Genomic DNA, 22,234 nt, shown 5'->3' with positions numbered 1-22,234 from the left:
GGCTTTTTCTCTGTACTTTGCTTCATTCTGACTCTTTTAATTTGAGTTCTATTACATTTGAGACTCAACAAAGAATCTTATACGCATAATGGCCATGATTTTCATGGATATTTTGTTGTCTCAGATATTTTTTGAGAAATTGCCTCCCCTTTCAGTCCGAAAGCGTTGGAGTTTGCGTGTACTTTTGTTTTGTGTTTTTCATTGGGACTAAAATTATACCCACCGCAGTGCATGATCAAGTAAAACTTCTTAATTAATGCAGCTCTAAGAATAATGTCGAATTTTGTTTTCAAGAATAAAACAAGGTGTAATTCAAGTCCAAATATGCTTGTCTTGTTGCTTCTTTACAGTTCCCACAAGCACTGCTCTTGGTGTTTTTTATGCATGGTATGATGTGGAGTAATTAATGTTTGATCATTTGAATATTAGACCATCCATAGCAGACACTCTTAACAAAAACTCCAAATGTTCAGTTTTTACACACTTTTCACAAATTTACAGTTTCTCAAAAAGTACATCCACACATCAGACACTCTAAACCATACTCTAAATCATTTAAATATTACTTTATACAATTATTTTTATTAATTTAAAGTATACATTTTAAACTATTATAACACAAAAATTCTACCATATTTTTTAATTAATCAACTAACATTAATATTTCCTTTAAACTAAATTTTATTTTTTTATATTTTTATATCATTAATTAATTAATGTATTCTAGAAATACAATGATATAAATAAAACTAATTATGGTAGTTCCATTTTTACAAATAGATTAATTTTGGATAGTTTTTGTGTATACAAAAGAGTTTATGCCAGACAAAAAAAAAAGTCTATACTGCAAAGTTGCCTTTGACTAGACGGGACAAAATTGAATGAAACGAAGAAAAAACAGAAAGATATATTAAAATAATCATCCAGTTTGCTACAGTTCACCCATGGATTTACAGGTTCACTGTAGCAGAAGGTAAATTTGCAGTCTTGGATATAGTTGCTGATGTAGGCCCAAAATTCAACCAAAACTCATGAAAAACTCTACATTTACAGTGGAGTTTAGGTTCCCAGTCACTGCTGTGGATGGCCTTAAAGATGTTGTAACACATGACTGGATTAATGGATTTCAGACTTCTGCTGATTTAATTAACTTTCACTTTCTTTGAAACTCTTCTCTTATCTCTGTGTGCTTGTGCTATAAATTAAAATATATTCTATTCTGTGTAACCCTCTCTGTTGTAGAAGGTTCCGTTTTATATAATCTTTTCTTCATCTTTCAGTAAAATTTAAGATCTACGGATCAAATGTGGTTGCTGCAGCTGCTAATAGAATATTGACTGGGAATTAATCTTGGGGCATGGAACATCGAAGGTTCAATTTATTTATTTATTTATTTAATATCTGCCTTTCTGTACATGTATCACTTGTTGCCTCGCCAGTTATTTGCATTTTTAAATGAGTAACACTTACATAGCCCATATATGGATAAATGGAAACATGAAACCTAGAAAACTAACAATTGGTGCATATAGGTTGAGGTTAGGTTGCTGGTTCTAGGTGGGTGTGAAAGTCTTTTTTCATTTGCAACAATGAGTATTATTCGGGATTTGGCTTTGAATTTTGCTTTCACTCTTAAGTAGAAACTTTCCAAATATGCTACATATCTGATAATATTTCCAGCTCACATTTCCAAGCCTCACCTGTAAGGAGACTGACCATGTTGTTGCTTAACTAGAGAGTAGTATGCTCCACTATGTCCAGTGGCTATTAGATTGTTATGTGTTCCTTGCTCTACCACCTTTCCGTTCCTTAGCACAGCGATAGAGTCTGCTTTTTGTATTGTGGACAGCCTATGTGCTACAACCACACACGTTCTGCCAACCATCAGTTTCTCAAGTGCTTCTTGAACTAAATTCTCTGACATACTATCTAGGGCACTGGTTGCTTCATCCAAAAGAAGAATTGCTGGATTCTTCAGTATTGCTCGGGCAATTGCTATCCTCTGTTTCTGGCCTCCTGAAAGCTGGACTCCCCTTTCTCCACAATATGTGTCATATCCATCTTTCATAGAACTGAATTGAACCAAAAAAAAAAGGTAGACATTAACTAAGAATTTCAAAGAGGTTTTCTAAGTTATACAGTAATGAGTACCTTATAAATTCTTGAGCATTTGCTAGAATTGCAGCCTCCCTCAATTCAGCTTCTGTAGCATTCTCCTTACCATAGACAATGTTTTCACGTATAGTTCCAGCAAAAAGAGTGGGTTCCTGACTCACCAATGCCATATGTGACCTCAACTTCCTCAAATCGTAGCACTTGATGTCACGTTCATCTATGAATACCGTTCCACTTTGCGGATCATAAAATCTTTCTATCAATCCAATAACCGTGGATTTTCCTGAACCACTCTGTCCCACCAGGGCTGCTGTTTTTCGTACTTCAATTTTGAGATTTAGGCCCTGAAAGATCATTTGTCCAGGTCTTGTGGGATACGAGAAAAATACATTTCTTAGTTCTATGATGCCTTTAGGAATACATTGGACTTCAATGTCAGTCGGGTCTTCGGGTTCAATCTCAGTTTTCCGGTCCAAAATCGCAAAAACTGATCTTGTGGCCTTGCCACCCTTGGATATGTCAGACGTCATACTTCCCGCATCTGCGATGTTTCTACCAGAGCTCATCAAGATGAAAAATACTTGGAAAAGTTGCTTTGGAGTAACTAGACCTTGATTGAGTAGCCTCCCTCCATACCAGTAACTCAACGCTACTGCACAGGTTGTCAGGAATTGGGAGCTGAAGAGACCAATTCCTGAAAACCACGACTGTTTGATGCTTTCCTCTTTGGGGCCTTGTAATGTCTCTCTGTAGAGATGTAGTATCCTTTCCTGTGAGGAAAAGGCTGTGATGGTCCTGTGGTTGACAGTAGCTTCACTTGCTAGTTGACTTCCTTTACCTTGTGCTTTTTTGGCTTTTGCAGACATACTCTTCATAAGAACACTCCTTGAATAAAAGCTTGCGATTATTAGTGGCTGGATGGATATCATCACAATGGCTACCCTCCATGTGATCACCATTGCGAGCACAAAAGACAATGAAGCACTTAAGGAAACCTCAACGAGTAACGACATACGATCAGCAATTAGAGATCTTACCAAGTTGGCTTCAGTGGCTAGCCGGGCACAGATGGCTGCACTTGTGTTCTCATCTTTGTCAAACCAACCAATCTCAAAGGTGAGAACCTTTTCAAGGACATTTTCCCGCACCCTTTTGGTTAAACGCTCTCCCATTATTGCGAAGTTGTAATGTTGGAGGAGATTGGTTAGGAAACTAAGAACTGCTAGACTCAAGTAGATGAGGCAATAGACTTTTATTTCTGATTTGATCTTGGAGTTGTCTGTAAGGAAATAAACTGAAACAATGGATCCTAAGCAGTAGCCATGAATTGGCTGAATTGCTCCAGATCCTCCAGCTGCTAAGCAACCGAGCAGTGCTTTATTCCATTCTGGTGCATTCATTCGTATCAAGCGCCATTGAGAAGGAGTGTGAAGGGAAGAGTTCTTGAAATTTTTATCATTCTGGTGATCATCAGGATACATTTCAACACTATGTGTCGTGCTGAGGGAAAGTGCAGGGCTGAAGGGGAGGGCAGGGCTGAAAGGGGTGGCAGGGCTACTTAGAAGGAAGCTTGATCTTTTACCGATTGGTGTTAGTTGAGTCTGACTTGGTCCATCATTCACTCTATGGAGGTTTGTTCCTTCTGTCGGGTAATTGACACTATGGGAGTCTTCGTTTTGCATAGCTAGTTGCTGCTTCTGCATGATTTCACTGTAGGCACCCGTTTGTCCAATTTTTTGTTGGATCAGCTCATCATGAGTGCCTGATTCTATCACTCTGCCTGATTGGAGAACTGCTATCAAATCAGCCTGACGGATTGTGGAGAGGCGGTGGGCAATGATAATAGTAGTCCTTCCTTCTGAAGCCTTATCCAATGCTTCCTGGACTGTTCTTTCAGATTGTGCATCCAAAGCACTTGTGGCTTCGTCAAGGAGAAGGATCTTTGGATCTCTAATTAAAGCCCTTGCAATGGCAATCCTTTGCTTCTGTCCTCCAGATAACTGAAGTCCGAATTGCCCAACCTGAGGTACAGACGAATCCTTATTGTCTCAGTTGTAGTAATGATCATAAATTGATTTCAAACTAACAAATGGAAAATTACAGCTTACTTGTGTATCATATCCATCAGGTAAATTAATGATGAAGTCGTGTGCGTTCGCAGCCTTAGCTGCATTGACAACGAGATCCTCAGGTGCTCCATCCTTGCCAAAAAGAATATTTTCTTTTATTGATGTTGCAAAGAGAACTGGCTCTTGATTAACTAGCCCCATTTGGGATCTGAGCCATTTCAGCTTAAGTCTTTTGATTTTCTTTCCATCAAGAAAAATATCTCCGCTCACAGGGTCATATAATCTTTGAAGTAAAGAAATGATGGTGGATTTCCCAGAACCACTACCTCCAACAAGACCAACTGTCATACCAGCTCCAATTCGAAGATTTAACCCTTGAAGGACTGGGCTATCAGGCCTTGATGGGTAGTTAAAATGTACCTCTCGAAAATCAATTTCTCCTTTAACATTAGCTAAAGTTTTGCCTTTATCATCTGCAGCATCTATAACTGGAATTCGGCCAATCATCTCAGACATCTTGGCGGCGGCAAGATGAAAGAAAGATTTGGAAGTGCACTCGCAATATAACTGAAAAATACCACAATGAAGAGATTAGTAGTTCTAGAAATGATCTAGAGGCAGTCAGATGGGTGAAGCTGGTTGAAATATTAGCACTAATTAAAGAGTATTACGAATTACGATGTTCGACAAATACCATATTTTCAAATACAAATACAATATAGTTTTTGAAAAAATCAATGCTAGGATAAGATTATTTTCAAACTACACTAGACAAAACTATGTTGCTTTTATGCATGTTTCTTTTCAAGACAAACTGATATCAATTTTGTTTGAAATGTACTGAATTTCTCTGTTTTTCTTTTAGTTAAATTGCATATGATCTGAATTTTTTCACTGACTAGATTGTGGATCTTTTCCAGGTAAAACAAAGTTGTATTGGAAAGAAACAATGAGAAGAAAGAAAAAGCAGAAGAAGAGGAATTACGTACAATCCTCCATAGATGACACAAATTCCAGCTGCGAAAACATAACCGCCTTTTTCTCCCCTCTCTGTAACAAGGATGCTGCCAACCCAAGCCCCAAAAGCCCAAGTCACATATAACATTCCCATACTTCCCATCAGCAGCCCCTTTGTGAAACCTTGCTTTATAGCAAGCTCCATATTTTTCTGGAGTGCTTTGCTAAATCTATTTAGTGTTCGATGCTCCCCTGTGAATGAGTATACTGTACGGATGGATGAGATTGCTTGCTCTGCAATGACTCCAGCTACCGCATAAGCATCCCTTATCTTCACCTCTTGGTTCATCATTAGCTTACCAATCCCAACTACTGGAACAATGAACAGCATCGATATTGGCAAAGTGGCCAAAGCAAATCTCCAAGAAAGTGAGAAGGGAATAAGCATGCTAGCGGTGAACGCTGAAAGGCTAGACAGGCAATTGGGTATCTGCAGAAAAATAAAACCACGTGATGTTGAAGTGAAAAAATAAGAAGCAGACAAAGAGAAGCTAGTGCTGATGACACTTATAAACCTTCTCAGCTATGGTGTCTTGGATTATGTCGGCATCGGAAGAAAGGGTAGAAACGACTTGGAAGGTAGAGGTAGAAGCATCTTGGCCATTGAAGAAGCCAACTTCTTGCCTAAGTATTGATTTTAGGTATTCCATCCTCATACAAGATGTTTGTCTCTCTGCAGTTCTTGTCCAGCATACTCCTTCTGCATGAGGATCAAACTAGTAATTCAACTTTTGTACACTTAAATTGTACATGTTCAGCTGTACTAGATGCAGGTTTGTTAAATTATTTTTGTTAACATATTGGGCCCCTTGTCCAACCCCTTAAAAGGCCTATTAGGAGGTAGGAGGAAACCCTCATTTAAACCACACACCAGCCCTCTTTCCAACCGATGTGGGATACTCAACATCCCCCCTCATGTGTGGGTTGGTCCAACTTGAGGGGGAGTGTTAGAATATATAAGGGTAACTTAGTCATTGTATATATAATTGTAGTTAGGGTTATACAAGTGTTTGTATAAGGTGAAAAACAATATACACGAAAGAAAGGTTTTTCAATTTGAGAACTCTCTCATAACATGGTATCGGAGCCAGTCCAACGCGATGGGCTTTCACGTGGTGGGCTTCTCGGAGTTGGACCAACCCACACGTGAGGGGGGATTTTGAGTATCCCACATCGGTTGGAAAGAGGGCTGGTGTGTGGTTTAAATGAGGGTTTCCTCCTACCTCCTAATAGGCCTTTTAAGGGGTTGGACAAGGGGCCCAATATGTTAACAATTTTTAATGATCTTTCTTTTGTTGCCTCTTCTTTTGATTATTTTCATGATAAAAGGATTTCTGAGATTACTAGAGTGGCAGATATGCCCCAGTTCAAAAGGCGACATCAAAGAGATGTTTCACTTCTACTTTGATTCTAGGTGGTTAACAGGGGTATCACTCGTTAAATAATGGGAAGAGTAGATGGTGAAGATAATATTAAAGCCAAAATAATCAGGTTAGTAGCAAGCCAAAATAATCAGGTAAGTAGCATCTTTGACATCAGAGAACAAAAGCCAATGACAAATGCACAGAATATTTCACTTGGTTACATAAAACTCATCTTTTCCCCCCTTTTGCTATGAATAGATATTGATGTTGCATGATTTTTTTTATGAATAGATATTCATGTTGCATGAACTTTTTAAGTACATATAAACTGCATGTTCAGTGGTTAAGTTGCAGATGTGCAACATAGAGGTCATAGGTTCAAACCCAGGAACAACCTCTTCGCATATTATGCAAAAAGAAGGTTGCATACATCTTACATGACTTTTTACCCGGGCTTTGTTTGTTTAATTGATTCACTTGAATGTAAGAATAGCAGAAGAGATCAATTATTTGGATATTGACTGATAGTTTCGACATACCAATGAACGCAGATACTCCAACAGCAATGGCAACGTAGAGCAGCCTCAATGAAAGCTGATTCATAAGAACAGAAGCCTTAAGTATGTATCTAAAACTTATTTTGTAGATGTATTGCTAGCACGACAGGTACCTTGTCAACTATTTCATTAGAAAAGTTTACACCTTGAGACCCATAATTATTGAATGCTCCGGCGAGAACAAGCATAATAAGGGGGGACATCAACCCATCTCCAATGCTTCCCAGAATCCCGAAAATCATTACCACTTTGTCTATCGCATCAGCACACCTGAAGAGGCCTCCTTTGGTCCCCATTAAATCTCACTTGCTGCATGCAAAGTACAGACCTGCCAACCAGCTTTTGAAAGAGGTTACATAATTACATCAGGTAGCCATCTAATATATATATATATATATATATATATATAATATGTTGTCTTCAGGAAGTATCTGATGTCGAAGTCACGATAAAGCAGGCCTGTGAAGTGTATTTATTGATTGGCTCCGTTTGGAATCAGGTAATAATTTCAACATATGTTCATGTTGCTGTCATTTTGAGTGATGACTTGGGAAATCTTGTTGGTTGTTACTAAACTCATTTGACTTGTTTTTATTCAGCTGGACACAAGTCTAGGGTTAAAATTTCATTTGTTTATTTATGCTCTTGGTATGTTACTTAGGGCATAATCTAAACTTGATATCAATCATATAATGGCATATTCGAAACGGGGAAGAGTTGATCCAAGCTTAAGTTGTGAAATAATTTGGACTGCTTCTAATCAATGCCTTTTTTAAAAATCTTTTGAGTCACTAGAGTTTATACTTTCTTATTGTAATTATCGAAGATATATATATAAATTACACCAAGTAATTATCTGGTCCTGTCTTGTATAGACCAATTGGCCTACCCTTTAACTTGAGTTATGAGAAGAAAGTCAATTTTCTTTCAATTTCATTGCCTGTACTCTGACAGCAATGACAGGTAGTACTCGTGATGGGTGAGTAAGTTGTAAACTTTTAGTTTAGTTAATCAAGAGTATGATACAATGGTTTGGCTTTTGCTTTAACAACGAATCTATCAACACATTCACATTAGATTCCTACATGGCAAATTTTGAACATGTGAGTTCTTTGTCTTACTGAGCATGCGAGTCCTCAGTTTCACACGTACTAGTCAATTAGGGAACTTTTGACCTAATGGGATAGTCCAAAAGAAATTACAAAAAAAAAAAAAAAGATAAAATCTTAGGATTTAGTTGTTCCGTTGTTGAGGTGTGAGCACAAAATTAAATATGTATGTAATGGGGTTCACATGTACATTCCTATGTATTCAACAACTTAGATAATTAATAGATGTAAATTGAATTAATGACATTTTTTGATGGTAAATTATTTTCGGATTCTTGCAAAATTTACACAAATTAATCTCCAATTGACATTTATGCAGAAGTAATCACGGAGCAAATTAAACATCTCAATAGTAAAATTGGTTTTTTATTGTTGAATTTGGTTTCGTTGAAGACAAGGAATAAATATGATGAGCAACGTTTAGCAAACCCAACAAGATTTGCTCGTCATCATCATTTAAAATACGCCTCCAGTAAGTGTTAGATATTGAATCAATCGTATAAGCCACATCAATCATTCATTTGGTACTTTCCAAACCATGTATAACAGTTTCATATTCTAACATAGATAAAGTTGAAGAATACATAGTTTTTAATGTCTTAGCGACACATTCATAATGTTTTGTTAAGAAGTCTGCATAGGCTAGATATAAATGAAATGGATTTCAAGTGAGTCATTAGTTGAACAACAATCACATAATATTTTATTAAGAAGCCTGTATAGGCTAGATATAAATGAAATGGGTTGCGAGTGAGTCATTAGTTGAACAACAATCACACTGCATGTAAGAGATCACTCATTCATTATATTGTGGGTTCGAATCCTACGCCTTCTCAAACCCTATTTTAAAAAAAAATAGAAAATGAAATGGGTTGAATTGTGTCCCATTGCAGAAGTCCCGTCTATGTTTCTCGCGTGATTTGCTGGTCAATGCTTCAAACTGTGAGATTCTTCGACAAATGAAACAACATTTCTTAAGCCCGTGATCAGGGCCTAAGCCTAGAAGGAGGCCATATCTGAATTGCGGGCCGAGTTTGGGTTTGAAAATAGGCCCGATGTAGCGGGCTCAGCCTGGCCTGACCCGACTTTTGAATCGTCTCTAGGCTCTAGCTACAGTTACAGCAGTGTGATAGGTCACAATAGAATCTCTTCAAAGCTCTTCATAGTTCATACGACATATCCGGCAGATCGCTATTGCTGGAGCACTCGTGAACAAAGCAGCAATCAAAGATGGTGAGCGTGGCAACCTACTTCGGGATGTCCTTGGGAGCCTTCGTCTTCTGGCATTCCATGGATAAAATTCACGTCTGGATCGCTCTCCATCAAGACGAGAAGGTCCTTCCTCTCTCTCACACGCTTGCGTTTTCAACTTTTACTTATCTCTATCTATGTACATATTTGTGTGCGTATGTATATATGCATTCAATTGATTGGTCTCGCCTTGAAATTTCTTTAATTTTTTTTTCTTTATGATGTGGAGAAAACCCTAACTAATTTATCAGGTACATTATCCGTGATTTCTGTGTTGGTTTTGGCAATTTTTATTTGCGAAAAAATTTACTTGCGATTTGAAAATGGTGATGGTTGTTGAGAGGTTGACAGTATAATTGTTTTTACAGAAGGAGAGGTTGGAGAGGGAAGCGGAAATTAGAAGAGTTAGAGATGAGCTGCTCGCCAAACAGAAGGATTCTGTCGCCTGAAATGGAATTAAAGAGTTCTGCGTTGCTGGTGGTTTTTCTCTTTACTTTTGATTCATTGTGGCGTTTTTTACTTTGAATTCTATTACATTTAAGACTTAAAAAAGAAGTCTTTAAGCATAATGACCATGATTGCCATGGGAATTTGATTCTCTTGATCTTTTTGATAAATTTCCTCCTCTTTCTGATGGAAAGCAAGGGACGTTGGGGTGTACTTTGTGTTTTTGTTTGTTCAGCTCCTTTGTAGACAGGGAACTATTTAACTCAAGTATCTCTGGATCTTTATGCTTTTAGCTAACTGAGGAGCATCATTTCTTTGTAGAGCTAGCCTCTAAACCGTTGTTTCACAGAGCAGATCATTGTTTATAATCCCTAGCCGCATTTGTAAAATGCCAAAACGATTTTGAGGATTTGTCGATTTCTTAGGACATGCTGCATATTGTTGATGGACTAGGGGCTGTAGGGCTGCAATTATCTGTCTTTTCTTGTGCTATCCTCTGGTGTTGCAGTTTTAAATTTTTAATACCTGCTGCAGCAGACGAGTCTAGTAAAACTGCTTTATTAAAGTGCTAATTTTGTTTTCAAGAATCAAACCTCTGTGTGTAATTCAAGGAGACATCCTTTCTCAGTTGTCTAATTTGTATTTTTGTGAATAATAACTGATATTTAGCCTCCCTCTTTCGCTGGAAACACAATTTGTTTCTGGAACGGCTACCTTTTTCTAAGGTTGTCAAAATGTCCTGCTAATGTAAGTTCAAAGGTTGAGAACGGACATGGATGTACAATAGAGTAAGCTTGCAATGTATTTGTCTAAAGGTGCATCATCGTCGATGTCGTCATCGTCATCATCAAAGCGTTTATTCCCAACATTCTTGGTTGCGGCATTCATCTTAAGGAACACAGTATGAAGTTTACCATATTAGCAGTTGTCTTGAAAAACTTTTATGTATCTTCTTCCACGCATCCCATATAAAGAAGGTGTTGTTACAACTTTTCCTACATCCTTGAGGTTTCCCATCCAAAGTGTGGTCCTACTTCTCACTGAAAGATTTTCCAAATATGCGCATGTGGTTGCTACTTTAGAGTTCCCACCAACACTGTTCTTGGTTTGTTTGTTTTTTTTCAATGAGTGGGATGATGTGGAGGAACAACAGTTTGGTTATTTGAATATCACTCACGGCATCTCTATATAATATCACTGGATTTGTTTTTCTTGAACTTCTGCTGAATGCTGATTCGATTTGCTTTCTTTTCCTTTGAAGCTCATCTCTCCCACTTTGTGTTTTTTAAAATTAAAATCATTTCTTCTACGCATCTCTCTTTCGAATAGGGTGAACGTTTTGTTATAATTTATCTTTTCCTTTCAGTGAAATTTAAAATATATGGATCAAATGTTGTTGCTGCAGATGCTAATAGAGTATTGACTTGGGATGAATCTTGGGTATTCATTGTTGAACAGGCTTTTTCTTAATGTCTGCATTTCTGGCCGTGTGATTCCTTGTTGCTTCACATTATATGTTGTGTTCATGCTTAGTCAGCTTAGAGTGTATACACTTAATTACTTAAATGAGGTGAAGCTGCCAAAGAAAATTGAAAACCCTGGGCATTCACACAATTCAAATGATATTATGTTGCTGTGTACAGAGAAATGGAAGCATAGACTCTTGAGAAACTTCCGATCTGTGCATATTGCTTGAGAGTAGCCTGCTGGAGCTAGGTAGGGTCATAGAAGCACAGGATTTAATCGAAGTATAAACCAAGTTGATATGTTTTCATTTTGGTTTTAAGCTTAATTTGGCTCTTTAAATTGCACATCGGCTATCACAAACTAGGTCTTTAGCAAAACCATAGATATATATATAGCAAAAATATATATATATAAGGTCCGTTTGGGAGTATATTGTCTTTTAACCTCTTGCGGTGAGGTGAGGCGAGGCGAGTTTTGAAACTTGTGATGATGAACTCAGGTGAATTGCTGTGACAAAAAAGTTCTGGAAGTTTGGCGTGTCATCGGAAATATTGTGACATAACATTAGATATTTTCATTGATATCTATTAATTTTGAATGAATTTATTTTTGTAAAAATATAAATAAAATAATAAAATTGATTGAGGAGAAAATTGGAAAAAAAATATCGTATTTTGACAATGAAAAAATGGTCAACCACATTGCGTGAGGTAGAAATAATTTCCTTTTAACTTCGAATTTATCACGGTGTGTGGTGATATTGTAAAGGAGGGAGGGAAAAAAAAAAGGTACAGTATCCAGAATCATGACATTCATTTTTCTCTATCGAAATCTTTCTACGTCAAAAGCATCTGCTTCATTATTGCTGAGGATTTAGTACTGAAAATTGGGGTACACAACGGCAAGAGGAAGAGAAAAATTAGGGAAAAGAAGAAAACAGTTTTAACACTTATCTCACTAACCTACTTTTGAAGCAAAGGAGGTGGCACTTTTGAACATTACTTGCAAAAAAATCATGCTCCATCGCCTTGTAGCAACAAGCCCATTCTGTCATCTTCTACAACTAAATTCTAAGGGAGATGGCATGCTTCGCATGATTGCTTGCAAAATCTCACAGATTGACAGAAAAATGAGAAAAATCCACCTCCAATTTTAGATGAAAAAAAAAAAAGGAAGAAAAAGATGGTGCCTTTTCTTCTTAATTTCAGGTTAAAGATCTAAAAGCTGATAACCTGACACCTCACCTTACTAGTATATATGGACATGGTTGCAGAGCTAAGACCAACATCAAAGGGTCTGGAGATTACCATCATGGGTGTAGGAAAAGTAGTTCTGGTGTTATTTTCTTTGGTTCTGGTATTCGGTCTCGCGGAGAGTTTTGATTACCATGAGAAGGATTTGGCTTCAGAAGAGAGTCTCTGGAGCTTGTATGAGAGATGGAGGAGCCACCACACGGTTTCTCGCAGCCTAAGCGAGAAGCAAAAGCGTTTCAATGTGTTCAAGGAGAACTTGAAGCATATTCACAAGGTAAATCAGATGGATAAGCCTTACAAGCTCAGCCTGAACAGTTTTGCAGACATGACAAACCATGAGTTCATGACATACTATGGAGGATCAAAAGTTACCCACTACCGGATGCTTCACAGTCCAAAAAGAAGAACCGGGTTCGTACATGGAAAGACTGAGGATCTTCCAGCATCTGTAGATTGGAGGAAGAATGGAGCAGTGACTGCGATTAAGAATCAAGGAAGATGTGGTATGATTCCCGTATTCGAAGTTTCTTATTACTCAAGTTACGTTTTAACATGTATGGCTCCAAACTTACTCAAATTTTTCGATGATATGTGTAGGTAGTTGTTGGGCATTTTCAACCGTAGCTGCAGTGGAAGGCATCAACAAGATCAAAACAGGGGAGCTAGTCTCCTTATCTGAGCAAGAGCTGATTGATTGCGACAAAGAAAACCATGGTTGTAATGGAGGATTAATGGAAGATGCATTCAAGTTCCTTGAGCACGTAAACGGGCTAACGACAGAGAAGAACTACCCATATACAGCTAGAGATGGCACCTGTGACTCAAATAAGGTATATAGAAAGACATTTATGCAATCAATGGCTCTAGAAAATCATGTATCAATAAATTGGAGTAAACCTTCTTCATTCTTTTGCAGTTGAATGCTCCTGAGGTAATCATTGACGGGTATGAGATGGTACCTGATAATGATGAAACAGCCTTAATGAAAGCCGTTGCAAACCAGCCGGTTTCGATTGCAATTGATGCTGGTGGCAAGGACTTCCAATTCTACTCGGAGGTAAAAAAAAATAAATAAAAAACACTCTCACTCTCTTGTTTGGTGATGGTTTGAATCTATGAGAATGTAATACACATATTTCAACAGAAAGAGAGATGATTTAATGGTTAAAAATGGTTGCAGGGTGTGTTCAATGGACATTGTGGGACAGAACTGAATCATGGGGTGGCATTGGTGGGTTATGGAACAGCTTCTGATGGAACCAAGTACTGGACAGTGAGGAATTCATGGGGAACAGACTGGGGAGAGCAAGGTTACATTAGAATGCAACGCGGCATCGATGCGGAAGAGGGTCTTTGTGGCATCACTTTGGAAGCCTCCTACCCAGTCAAGCTCCATCCAGAAAGCAAAAGAAGAGACACCATCAATAAAGATGGAAGAAAGGATGAACTCTAGTTCAGTAGATGATCATGTGATCACTCAGTTTAAATTTATGTTTGCTTAAGGTTTCTATGTTGTTTGTCATTTTAAGATAAATAGTTATGTGAGAGATGTTGGTGTGATGTTTTTATTGCTGGTTTGGATTGAAATAAAGCCATATGTTGCTGTTCTAAATTTATAGCTTTTTCACACTCTTACATACAAAATTCTCAATCCCTTTGAAGACCCGAAACGGATCGAAAACAAAATATGTGAACCGGTTGTTAGAGCATTCACATCAGCTCTTCCTATCAAATTCTCTAAATACAATAAAATGAGCCATTTTCAATTTTACATTATTAGAATCCAACAACACTCTACATCAGCTCCTCTAAATTGTATTCAATAAATTTGTTAGGCAAATAAAGGCAAGGTATTAGGAGGTGTTGGGATTTAAGAGAAAAAGAAAATGACAGGTAGAAATAAAACAATTAGAGAAAGTGATTATATAAAAGAAAATGATTGAAATAGTTGAAAATACTCGGTGTTAATTCGGCATTTGTTATTCAGTTTTATAATTCTTTTGTTAGGATTTGTAAATTTTTACACCGCTAACGTAATGCTAGGTGTAATGTTTGTTATTATAGAACGACCGTATCAAGTTTAAATTTTTTTAAAAAAAATTTGTATTGAAATATGTGAAATTGGGTCAACTCATCAGATCATCATAGAAGGGAGAGATCGGATGCGGTAAGATGCACCAAGCTACATATGCACCAAAGAAAGCGGTTTAACTAGGGTTTTTCGGCAGTCCACATAATCCTAAAAATCTCATAGCCACTACGTTGATCAGCCACACAAGCAACAATGACCACTTTTGCGGCAGAGGCACTGGCGGCCTCCGGCCGTGCCGCAGAGAAGCTGAGCCTTCCGGCTCTTCAGTCCAAGATGAAATGTGACCCGGAGGGATACGTCACCGAACTCGGTCTCCTCTACAGCCAATTCAACTCCGCTCTGGAGCTCTTTCGGCAACAGGCTGCCATGAACTTCACCTCTATCACCGGTGTTGCGGCTGACCCCACTGTCTCCAAGGACCTCGGCGATCGCGCCATGTTCCTTGCCCATGTCACTCCCTTCTACCCAAAGCAGCTTGCGGATTTCCCTAAGCAACTCGCCGACTTCCTTAAGTCGTCCGCACCATCTCTGCCCTCAGGGCTCCGTTGCCACGTCACACAAGCTCTGATTCTCCTCCTCAATCGTCAGGTATGTTAGAGCGGCATCATATTTATGCATTTATATATTTGATTTCTTGATCAGTAAAAAGAATGGTGATAGAATGAGGACTATGTGTGTTTGACAGAGTTTTTTTGTTTGGTAGATAGTGGATATCAAGGAGACTCTTGCATTGTTCGTGGAGCTGCAGACACTGGGTGATAGGGTTTTGAGGAAATTGGCATTCTCTCATGTAATTCAAAGCGTTAGGCGCATGAATAAGAAGCATAAGAACGAAGCTGTGAATAGGGCTCTTCAGAGCATTGTGTTTTCAATGCTGCAGGTTTATAATGCTCTTCGTTTTTATTTATTTATTTTTAATTTTCTCGGTGTCATGGATTGTTTGGTCGTATTTTACTGATTCTTCAGCTTTTACACTTTTTTGTAGCAAGAGGACGAGGCAAAAGCAAAGAGATCACTTACCATTCTATGCGAGCTTCACAGGAGGAAGGTGTGGTTTGATGATAGAACTGCTAATGCCATTTGCACTGCTTGTTTTCATCCTTCCTCCAGGTATTCATCTTTTATTCAATCATTATTTTGCTATTTCATATGCATGCAAAAAATGGTTTTGTAATTTCAATTGAGGGTGTACTATCTGTGTTTTGAATTTTCTTAGGATTATGATAGCTGCTATATCTTTTCTCCTTGATTACGAAAAGATTCAAGGTGATGAAGACAGTGATGATTCAGGCAGCGATGACGATACAGCTCCTGAGACTTCTCAAGTTGCCATTAATAAAGAGGCTATTTACAAGGTCAGTTGCATTCTATCATATCCTAAGCCATCCCTGCACTTTGGATGATTCATGTATAATTCATCATAAATTAATTGTTTTTCCTGATGAGCCATTCCTAATCTAGCCTTATACTTGTAACTTGTGTACTTATCTCACCATAAGAATACAAATCGAATTAAGGAATTCAATTGATGTTTTGTCCAACTAGATGAATTATTAATGTGATGCTGAAGTTTAGGACATTTCTGTCCCATTATTTATGATGAATTGTGCATTATACATAACCCCCTCTTACCCATGCCATGACCTTCTGGAGAGGTATTTCTTAGCTATGTTATTGCAAAAATGTTAGTTGCCTCTCCTCTCACCCCCCCCCCCCCCCCCCCCCCCCCCTCTCCCAAAAAAAGAAGAAATATTTTAGCTAATTCTCTATGGTATTGCTTCGTATCAAAATTTCAGGCACACCATAAAGGTACATCTTCTAGCAAGAAGAAAAAGAAAGCAAAACTGCAGCGTGCTGTTCGTAGCATGAAAAGACAGCAACGCCTGTCATCAGAAAAAAATTCTTCTTCAAATTTTTATTCGCCACTTAACCATTTAAAGGATGCCCAGGTTGGCTACCTTTTATCATCATATCACTGAAATTTATTCTTTTAAGCTACCTGTGGGACCGAATAAGATTTTGTAATAATTCTTGCAGGGATTTGTTGAGAAGTTATTCTCTCGCCTTCAAACCTATAATGAGCGTTTCGAGGTAAGACTTTGTAGATACATCATGCCTTCTATCCATTCCATTGAAAAACATTGTTATGCCTTACATATTTGTGTCACTGTCACTCAACATTCAGATGCTTAATAGTTGATACACTATTCTGTCCGTTTCTCGTGTAATAAAGTTCTATTGCTTGTCTGTCTAAATTTTCGGGGGATTATTAGCTTGCCGTCTATCTTAATATGGTTGAGAGCGTGTATAAAGGAATACTAGTTAGCATGAAACTAGTACGGGGATCCACAAATGCATGCAATCACAACAGGTGTAACACCAAGGTCTTTAGCTGAGCTTTTGTTTTTTATCATAGTTATGGATGGAATTGCAATATCTATTTAGGATGCAGCCCCTCCAGGTATGTTGTTATGGTATTGTTGGAGTTCATATGCCATGTCAGTAGTTAATTTGAAGCTAAAAGCAAAAGACATGCTCTAAAATCTATGGGCATAAAATACCTAAGACTAAGACTGAACAATATATGATGTGAGTTTAGCAATGGTACTTGAAGTTAATTTAGCCATGGCAGCTTTTTGCATTGGGTGTCTTGTCCTTTTTTTGGTTCATTTAGCTGATCTCAAGTAGTTGAAGTAAATTTTTTGTTCCTTGTGTTGTCATACATAATCCTAGGCCAATGTATTTGGGGCTTCTCTTTTTTTTTTTTTTTTTTTTTTTTTTGTAAAATGAAGTTGTATCATTTTTAAACGCAACCAAACCAGAATATTAGCATGGAAAATAATAGAAAAGAGTTATCTATCATGTTTCTTCTTTGTGAATTTTGGCTATATTGTTGTACATTATTATTTTTTTTATTGAGATTTAGCTCTTTACATGCATCAGGTTAAAATGATGATGTTGAAAGTAATTGCTCGAACGGTTGGGCTTCACCGATTGATTTTATTGAACTTTTATCCTTTTCTTCAGAAATATATTCAGGTACATTATTTACCTTGGTGTACTAAGGCATTCCATTAATTAATACTTAATAGATACATGACTATATAATTATGGGCAGCCCCATCAACGTGATGTCACAAATTTACTGGCAGCAGCAGTCCAGGCGTGCCATGATATGGTCAGGTTTCTTGTTTTGATGGTTGTAGTTCTGTGGCATTTTTCTCCCCTCCCCTGCCCTTTTTTTAACTGTTTTTAACTTAATTTTTTTTAAACAGGTGCCTCCTGATGCAGTTGAACCATTATTCAAACAAGTTGTAAATCAATTTGTACATGATCGCTCACGTCCAGAGGTGTTGCGCTAAAACCACATTATGCTAGTTTTCCTATCAATTTCCAATAAATTTGACCAACTTTGGTTGCTTTGCCAGGCTATTGCTATTGGACTGAATGTGATCAGGGAAATATGCTTGCGCATTCCTTTGGTAATTTCCTATCCATGTTTTGGGTATTTTATTCCTCCTTCATTGTCAGCCTGATTAGACTTTGCCTATGTAGTTAATCAAATCCAAATTTTGGAGCTTTCAATTATGGCTTTTAATTTCTTGTTCGAAGTATCGTTTTGTACTCAATTTTTTTCATGCCGTTGCCTCTCTTTCTTGCTGGTTGTCACATCTTAGGCAACTTAAGTCTTAATGCTGTCAAACTTAAATCTTTTTTTTGCTGGTTTACAGTTGATGACCGAAGATCTGCTCCAAGATCTTGTATTATATAAGAAGTCGCATGAAAAGGCAGTTTCAGTTGCTGCTCGTTCACTAATGATTTTATTTAGAGAGGTATTGGAGCTACTTTTTCTTCTTTCTTTGACAAAAATGTTTGTTCAAGCTGATTATGTGTGCATGCATGCACATGTTTTCTGCGCTTAGGGATAACTCTTAATTTACCTGCAGCTGTGTCCATCATTGTTAGTCAAGAAGGACCGCGGGCGTCCCACAGACCCAAAGGCAAGGCCAAAAGCATACGGAGAAGTCAGTGTTCTCAGCAATGTTCTGGGTGTTGAGTTATTAGAGCAGAATGATGACGATGACGTTGATGTGGATAATGATGGCGAGGATGGAGATGACCGTGACAGGTCCATGTTCAGTGGATCTGATGATGATCATGATCTTGACAATGAGAAGATGTTGACTGGCAGTGATGATGACGAAAAGGAAAGCGATGCAGATGGTGAAGATGAGGAAGAAGATAGTGAAAATAGTATTGATGTTAGTGATGCTGATGAAGATCAGGAGGAAGAGGAGGAGGAGGTGGAAGAAGAGGAGGAGGAGGAGGTGGAAGAGGGAGAAGACAAAGAGGCGTTTAGTATTGGTGCTAGTGGAGCAAAAAATTCTAAATCAAGAAAAAGAAACTTTTCTGATATTGATATTAATGCTGCCGAGACAAGTCTTCGTGCCCTTAAGAGATTGGCTGAAGAAAAAATGAAGCAACCCTCTTCAGATACAACAGATGGTATTCTCTCTAATGAGGACTTCCAAAGGATCAAGGAGCTTAAGGTAGGTTATACGTTTATGTTATGCTGAAAGCTCTGCTGGTTCTAATTTCTGAATTACATGTTGATCACTTAAAAATGATATGTTGATTGTCGGATGCTTTGTTGTCAATATTATTAGGCGAAGAATGATGCAAAAATTGCTTTATCTAGGCAAGGTTTGTTTCGAAAAGGTCAGGATACTAAATTGGCAGATTCAAAGATTCTAAGTTCTGATCAACTGAGTGCTAAACGGGTGGATCCTGCTGAGCTTGAAGTAAGTTATCTATGTCTCTACTGTATTTTTACCTTTTGGTTTGTTATTTTAGCTTGAAGATTACATTGCCTCTTGGTGGAAACAGAAAAACTGCGCCGGCTATTGGGAATGTTGTACGAGTGTGATCAACTGACTGTGTTAGATAAAACATCTTAAAAGACAAATGAAGCATAAACTGTAATTTAGGCATACCTTACTTGAACTAAATGTATGTAATCATTGGGGGATGCAGAATTCTGTCATGACCTACTATATAACATTTCATAGACAATGAATGATCGTTAAATGGAATAAATTTGGAATTTAATTTGGGAGGTCTATAAGGCTTGATTCTGCCCCTTCTCAAATACTTGAGTGAAGAAAAATATGTCTGATGATTTTCTTGTTATCTTCCTCACACGTCTTAAATTTGCTCACCTCCTGTCTGTAAGTTGCCTAATTTAGCTTAGAAGCACCTTTTGTCTTCATTCATTAATCTCCTTCCCGAAAACATATTTTGACACATTTGCGCATACTAATGTAGGTGCATGTGCGGAAGAAGCTAAGCAAGGAGGAAAGATTGGCATTAGTGAGAGCAGGGAGGGAAGATAGGGGGAAATACCAGGCTCGTGCTGCTGTAAAACAGAAGAAGGTAGTGTTCTCTTCATCATTCATATGTATTTTTTCTAAGATCTTAGTTAATCATTTAATGTATTGTCTTGTAAGTTTTGTTTTCGAATTTCAGAATCACTTCTTGTTCCGAGAGTCTTTCTGTTACAATTTGTTAATTTGCAAGGAAACAACTTCTGATGTGATGATGGCTTCATGAAACATCCTATTTTTATATTCTGGAAGCACTTTTATTCTTAGCCAAGTACTAGCTGTGGCTTCAAATGTTCTTTTTTCTTCATTTATCTAAGATATCCAGATGCCACTACACATCTCAGGGATTTTGGAAACCCTAAAAAATGGACCAGCTGTTTTAGTTATACACAGTTTGGAATTTACTTTATTAGTTATAAATAATCTTGAACTTTGAAGTTCCACTATTAAATGTCCTTGAAAGGATGCTTCGTTTGCCATGTTTGATCGTATTATTTTTTTTAATTGCCGACAGACGGGTGGGTTGAGCAACCGGCAGAAGGAACACAAAAAGGCCATGCCTCTTGCTGCAAAGAGATCAAAGGTTGCAAAATCTCGACAAGTGAAAAATAAAAAACAGCAGCGTTCTGGTAAACAGTTTCGGGGTAAGAAGGGATGGAAATGATTCAGTGGTGTATGTTACTGTGTGTTTCATTCGCACTGTCAATCTTTTCTACAGCTTACTGGAGTCGTGTAGTTCTTAAGTAGAAGTGGTCTTGGACTCTTGGGGCTTGAACACACATTTTAGGTGGTTTTTCATTCGGTGCTAAAATCATAATAACATCCTCGGAAAGGAACATGAACATGCTTTGTATTTGCTATTATTTTACTATTTATTGATTATCTTTCTTTTCTTTTTCTTTTTCTTTTTTGATTTTAGCATTGGTCATGAACTTTTCTTAATATATAAGTTAATTAGTCACTGATATTATAAACTCTCACTGATTCTAAAAGCATGTTGTTTTTACCATGAGGCACTAGGCATGTTTATTTACTAAATGTTTTTCTTTTCTGAACTTCCAATGACGCCAGAGGTGAGAGCATGTGGCATTCTAATATCTGATCTCTTTTTTCTGTTAGCTTTTGATAAACGTTGATTATGCTCTGTTTGGCTGAGTTCATTTGTTGTCAAGATAAGCTAGTTTATAAGCTATTATAATTGACACTAGCTTATAAGTTATGAAAAGTTTACTATAATATTTTTTTATTAAATTTAGTTTTAAGTTTAAACTTATAAATTATAAGTTTTTTTTTATAAGCTCTGCCAAATAGGGTAATATATGTTTTGAGATTTTTGTGGTGTAGAAGCGGGATTAGAATAAGGGAGGGTAAGTTATAAAAGTTTATGCGGTTTGATTTGTATTATATTTGTTCTTGTATTGCTATGCTTATATCTCATTGTTACTTCTTTAATTGCTTTACTCGTTTAATCAAGAAGAAAAAAAACTGCGTAAAAGAAGTCCATCATAGGAGCATGTCATGTCCCACATCGGAAGATGTGGACGTGCCAATGCAGTACTTAAGTGGGATGACATTCCTTCCCTAATAGTCAAGGTTTTCAGAAGGGTAGAGCCCACTGGACATTGGTTACAACCGGCCCATGGGTAGGTGGGCAGGCCATGTGTGGGTAGGAGAGGGCCCTTGCTTTAGATGGGTGTTGGTTGGGCCTTGGTTGTTAGTGGAGGGGCGCAAGGGTCATAACATTTGGTGCTTTCATTGAGAGTCCAATGCCATCAACTTGGGGCCGCATCTGCAGAGTGACCAGCCATGGTGCTCGTCCCACAGGGGTGGATTGCCGGAGGCGCCGGTCATGGTGCATAACCAACGTGGACGTTGGTCTTGAAGGGTAGGGTATTGTCATGTCTCACATCGGAAGATGTGGGCGTGTCAATACAGTACTTAAGTGGGAGGGTCTTCCTTTCCTAATAGCCAAGGTTTTCAGAAGGGCAGAGCCCACTGGACCTCTCCTACCCACTCATGGGCTGCCCACCTGCCCATAGGTCGGTTGTAACCAAAGTCCAGTGGGTTCTGCCCTTCTGAAAACCTTGGCTATTAGGAAAGGAAGACCCT

At 37.9% G+C, this 22,234-nt stretch overlaps 3 protein-coding genes and 1 pseudogene across 3 annotated transcripts; 3 read left to right on the top strand and 1 right to left on the bottom strand.

Annotated features, from left to right (window-relative positions):
- Positions 1–1,548: 1,548 nt before the first annotated feature.
- On the bottom strand, positions 1,549–8,001 carry LOC119999704 (annotated as a pseudogene).
- Positions 8,002–9,341: 1,340 nt separating this feature from the next.
- LOC119999706 lies at positions 9,342–10,338 on the top strand. Its single transcript, XM_038847419.1, has 2 exons — positions 9,342–9,566; positions 9,851–10,338. The coding sequence occupies exons 1-2, from the start codon at positions 9,462–9,464 to the stop codon at positions 9,929–9,931; spliced, it is 186 nt and encodes a 61-aa protein (XP_038703347.1). The 5' UTR covers positions 9,342–9,461; the 3' UTR covers positions 9,932–10,338.
- A 1,791-nt stretch (positions 10,339–12,129) lies between these two features.
- Positions 12,130–14,255, top strand: LOC119999705 (vignain-like). The gene is made up of 4 exons (XM_038847418.1): positions 12,130–13,152; positions 13,247–13,479; positions 13,566–13,706; positions 13,830–14,255. The coding sequence occupies exons 1-4, from the start codon at positions 12,654–12,656 to the stop codon at positions 14,100–14,102; spliced, it is 1,146 nt and encodes a 381-aa protein (XP_038703346.1). The 5' UTR covers positions 12,130–12,653; the 3' UTR covers positions 14,103–14,255.
- Positions 14,256–14,883: 628 nt separating this feature from the next.
- LOC120000914 (protein SDA1 homolog) lies at positions 14,884–21,024 on the top strand. The gene is made up of 15 exons (XM_038849080.1): positions 14,884–15,329; positions 15,445–15,621; positions 15,727–15,851; positions 15,958–16,096; positions 16,538–16,690; positions 16,779–16,832; positions 17,685–17,780; positions 17,860–17,919; positions 18,017–18,091; positions 18,170–18,223; positions 18,473–18,574; positions 18,689–19,291; positions 19,409–19,543; positions 20,067–20,174; positions 20,640–21,024. Exons 1-15 carry the CDS (start codon positions 14,934–14,936, stop codon positions 20,787–20,789), a joined length of 2,427 nt encoding a protein of 808 aa, XP_038705008.1. The 5' UTR covers positions 14,884–14,933; the 3' UTR covers positions 20,790–21,024.
- Positions 21,025–22,234: the final 1,210 nt, after the last annotated feature.

Source organism: Tripterygium wilfordii, chromosome 6, assembly GCF_013401445.1.
Source record: "Tripterygium wilfordii isolate XIE 37 chromosome 6, ASM1340144v1, whole genome shotgun sequence".
Taxonomy (NCBI): domain Eukaryota; kingdom Viridiplantae; phylum Streptophyta; class Magnoliopsida; order Celastrales; family Celastraceae; genus Tripterygium; species Tripterygium wilfordii.
Note: the sequence above shows the minus strand (reverse complement) of the source record. Positions and strands in the feature narration are given on the sequence as shown.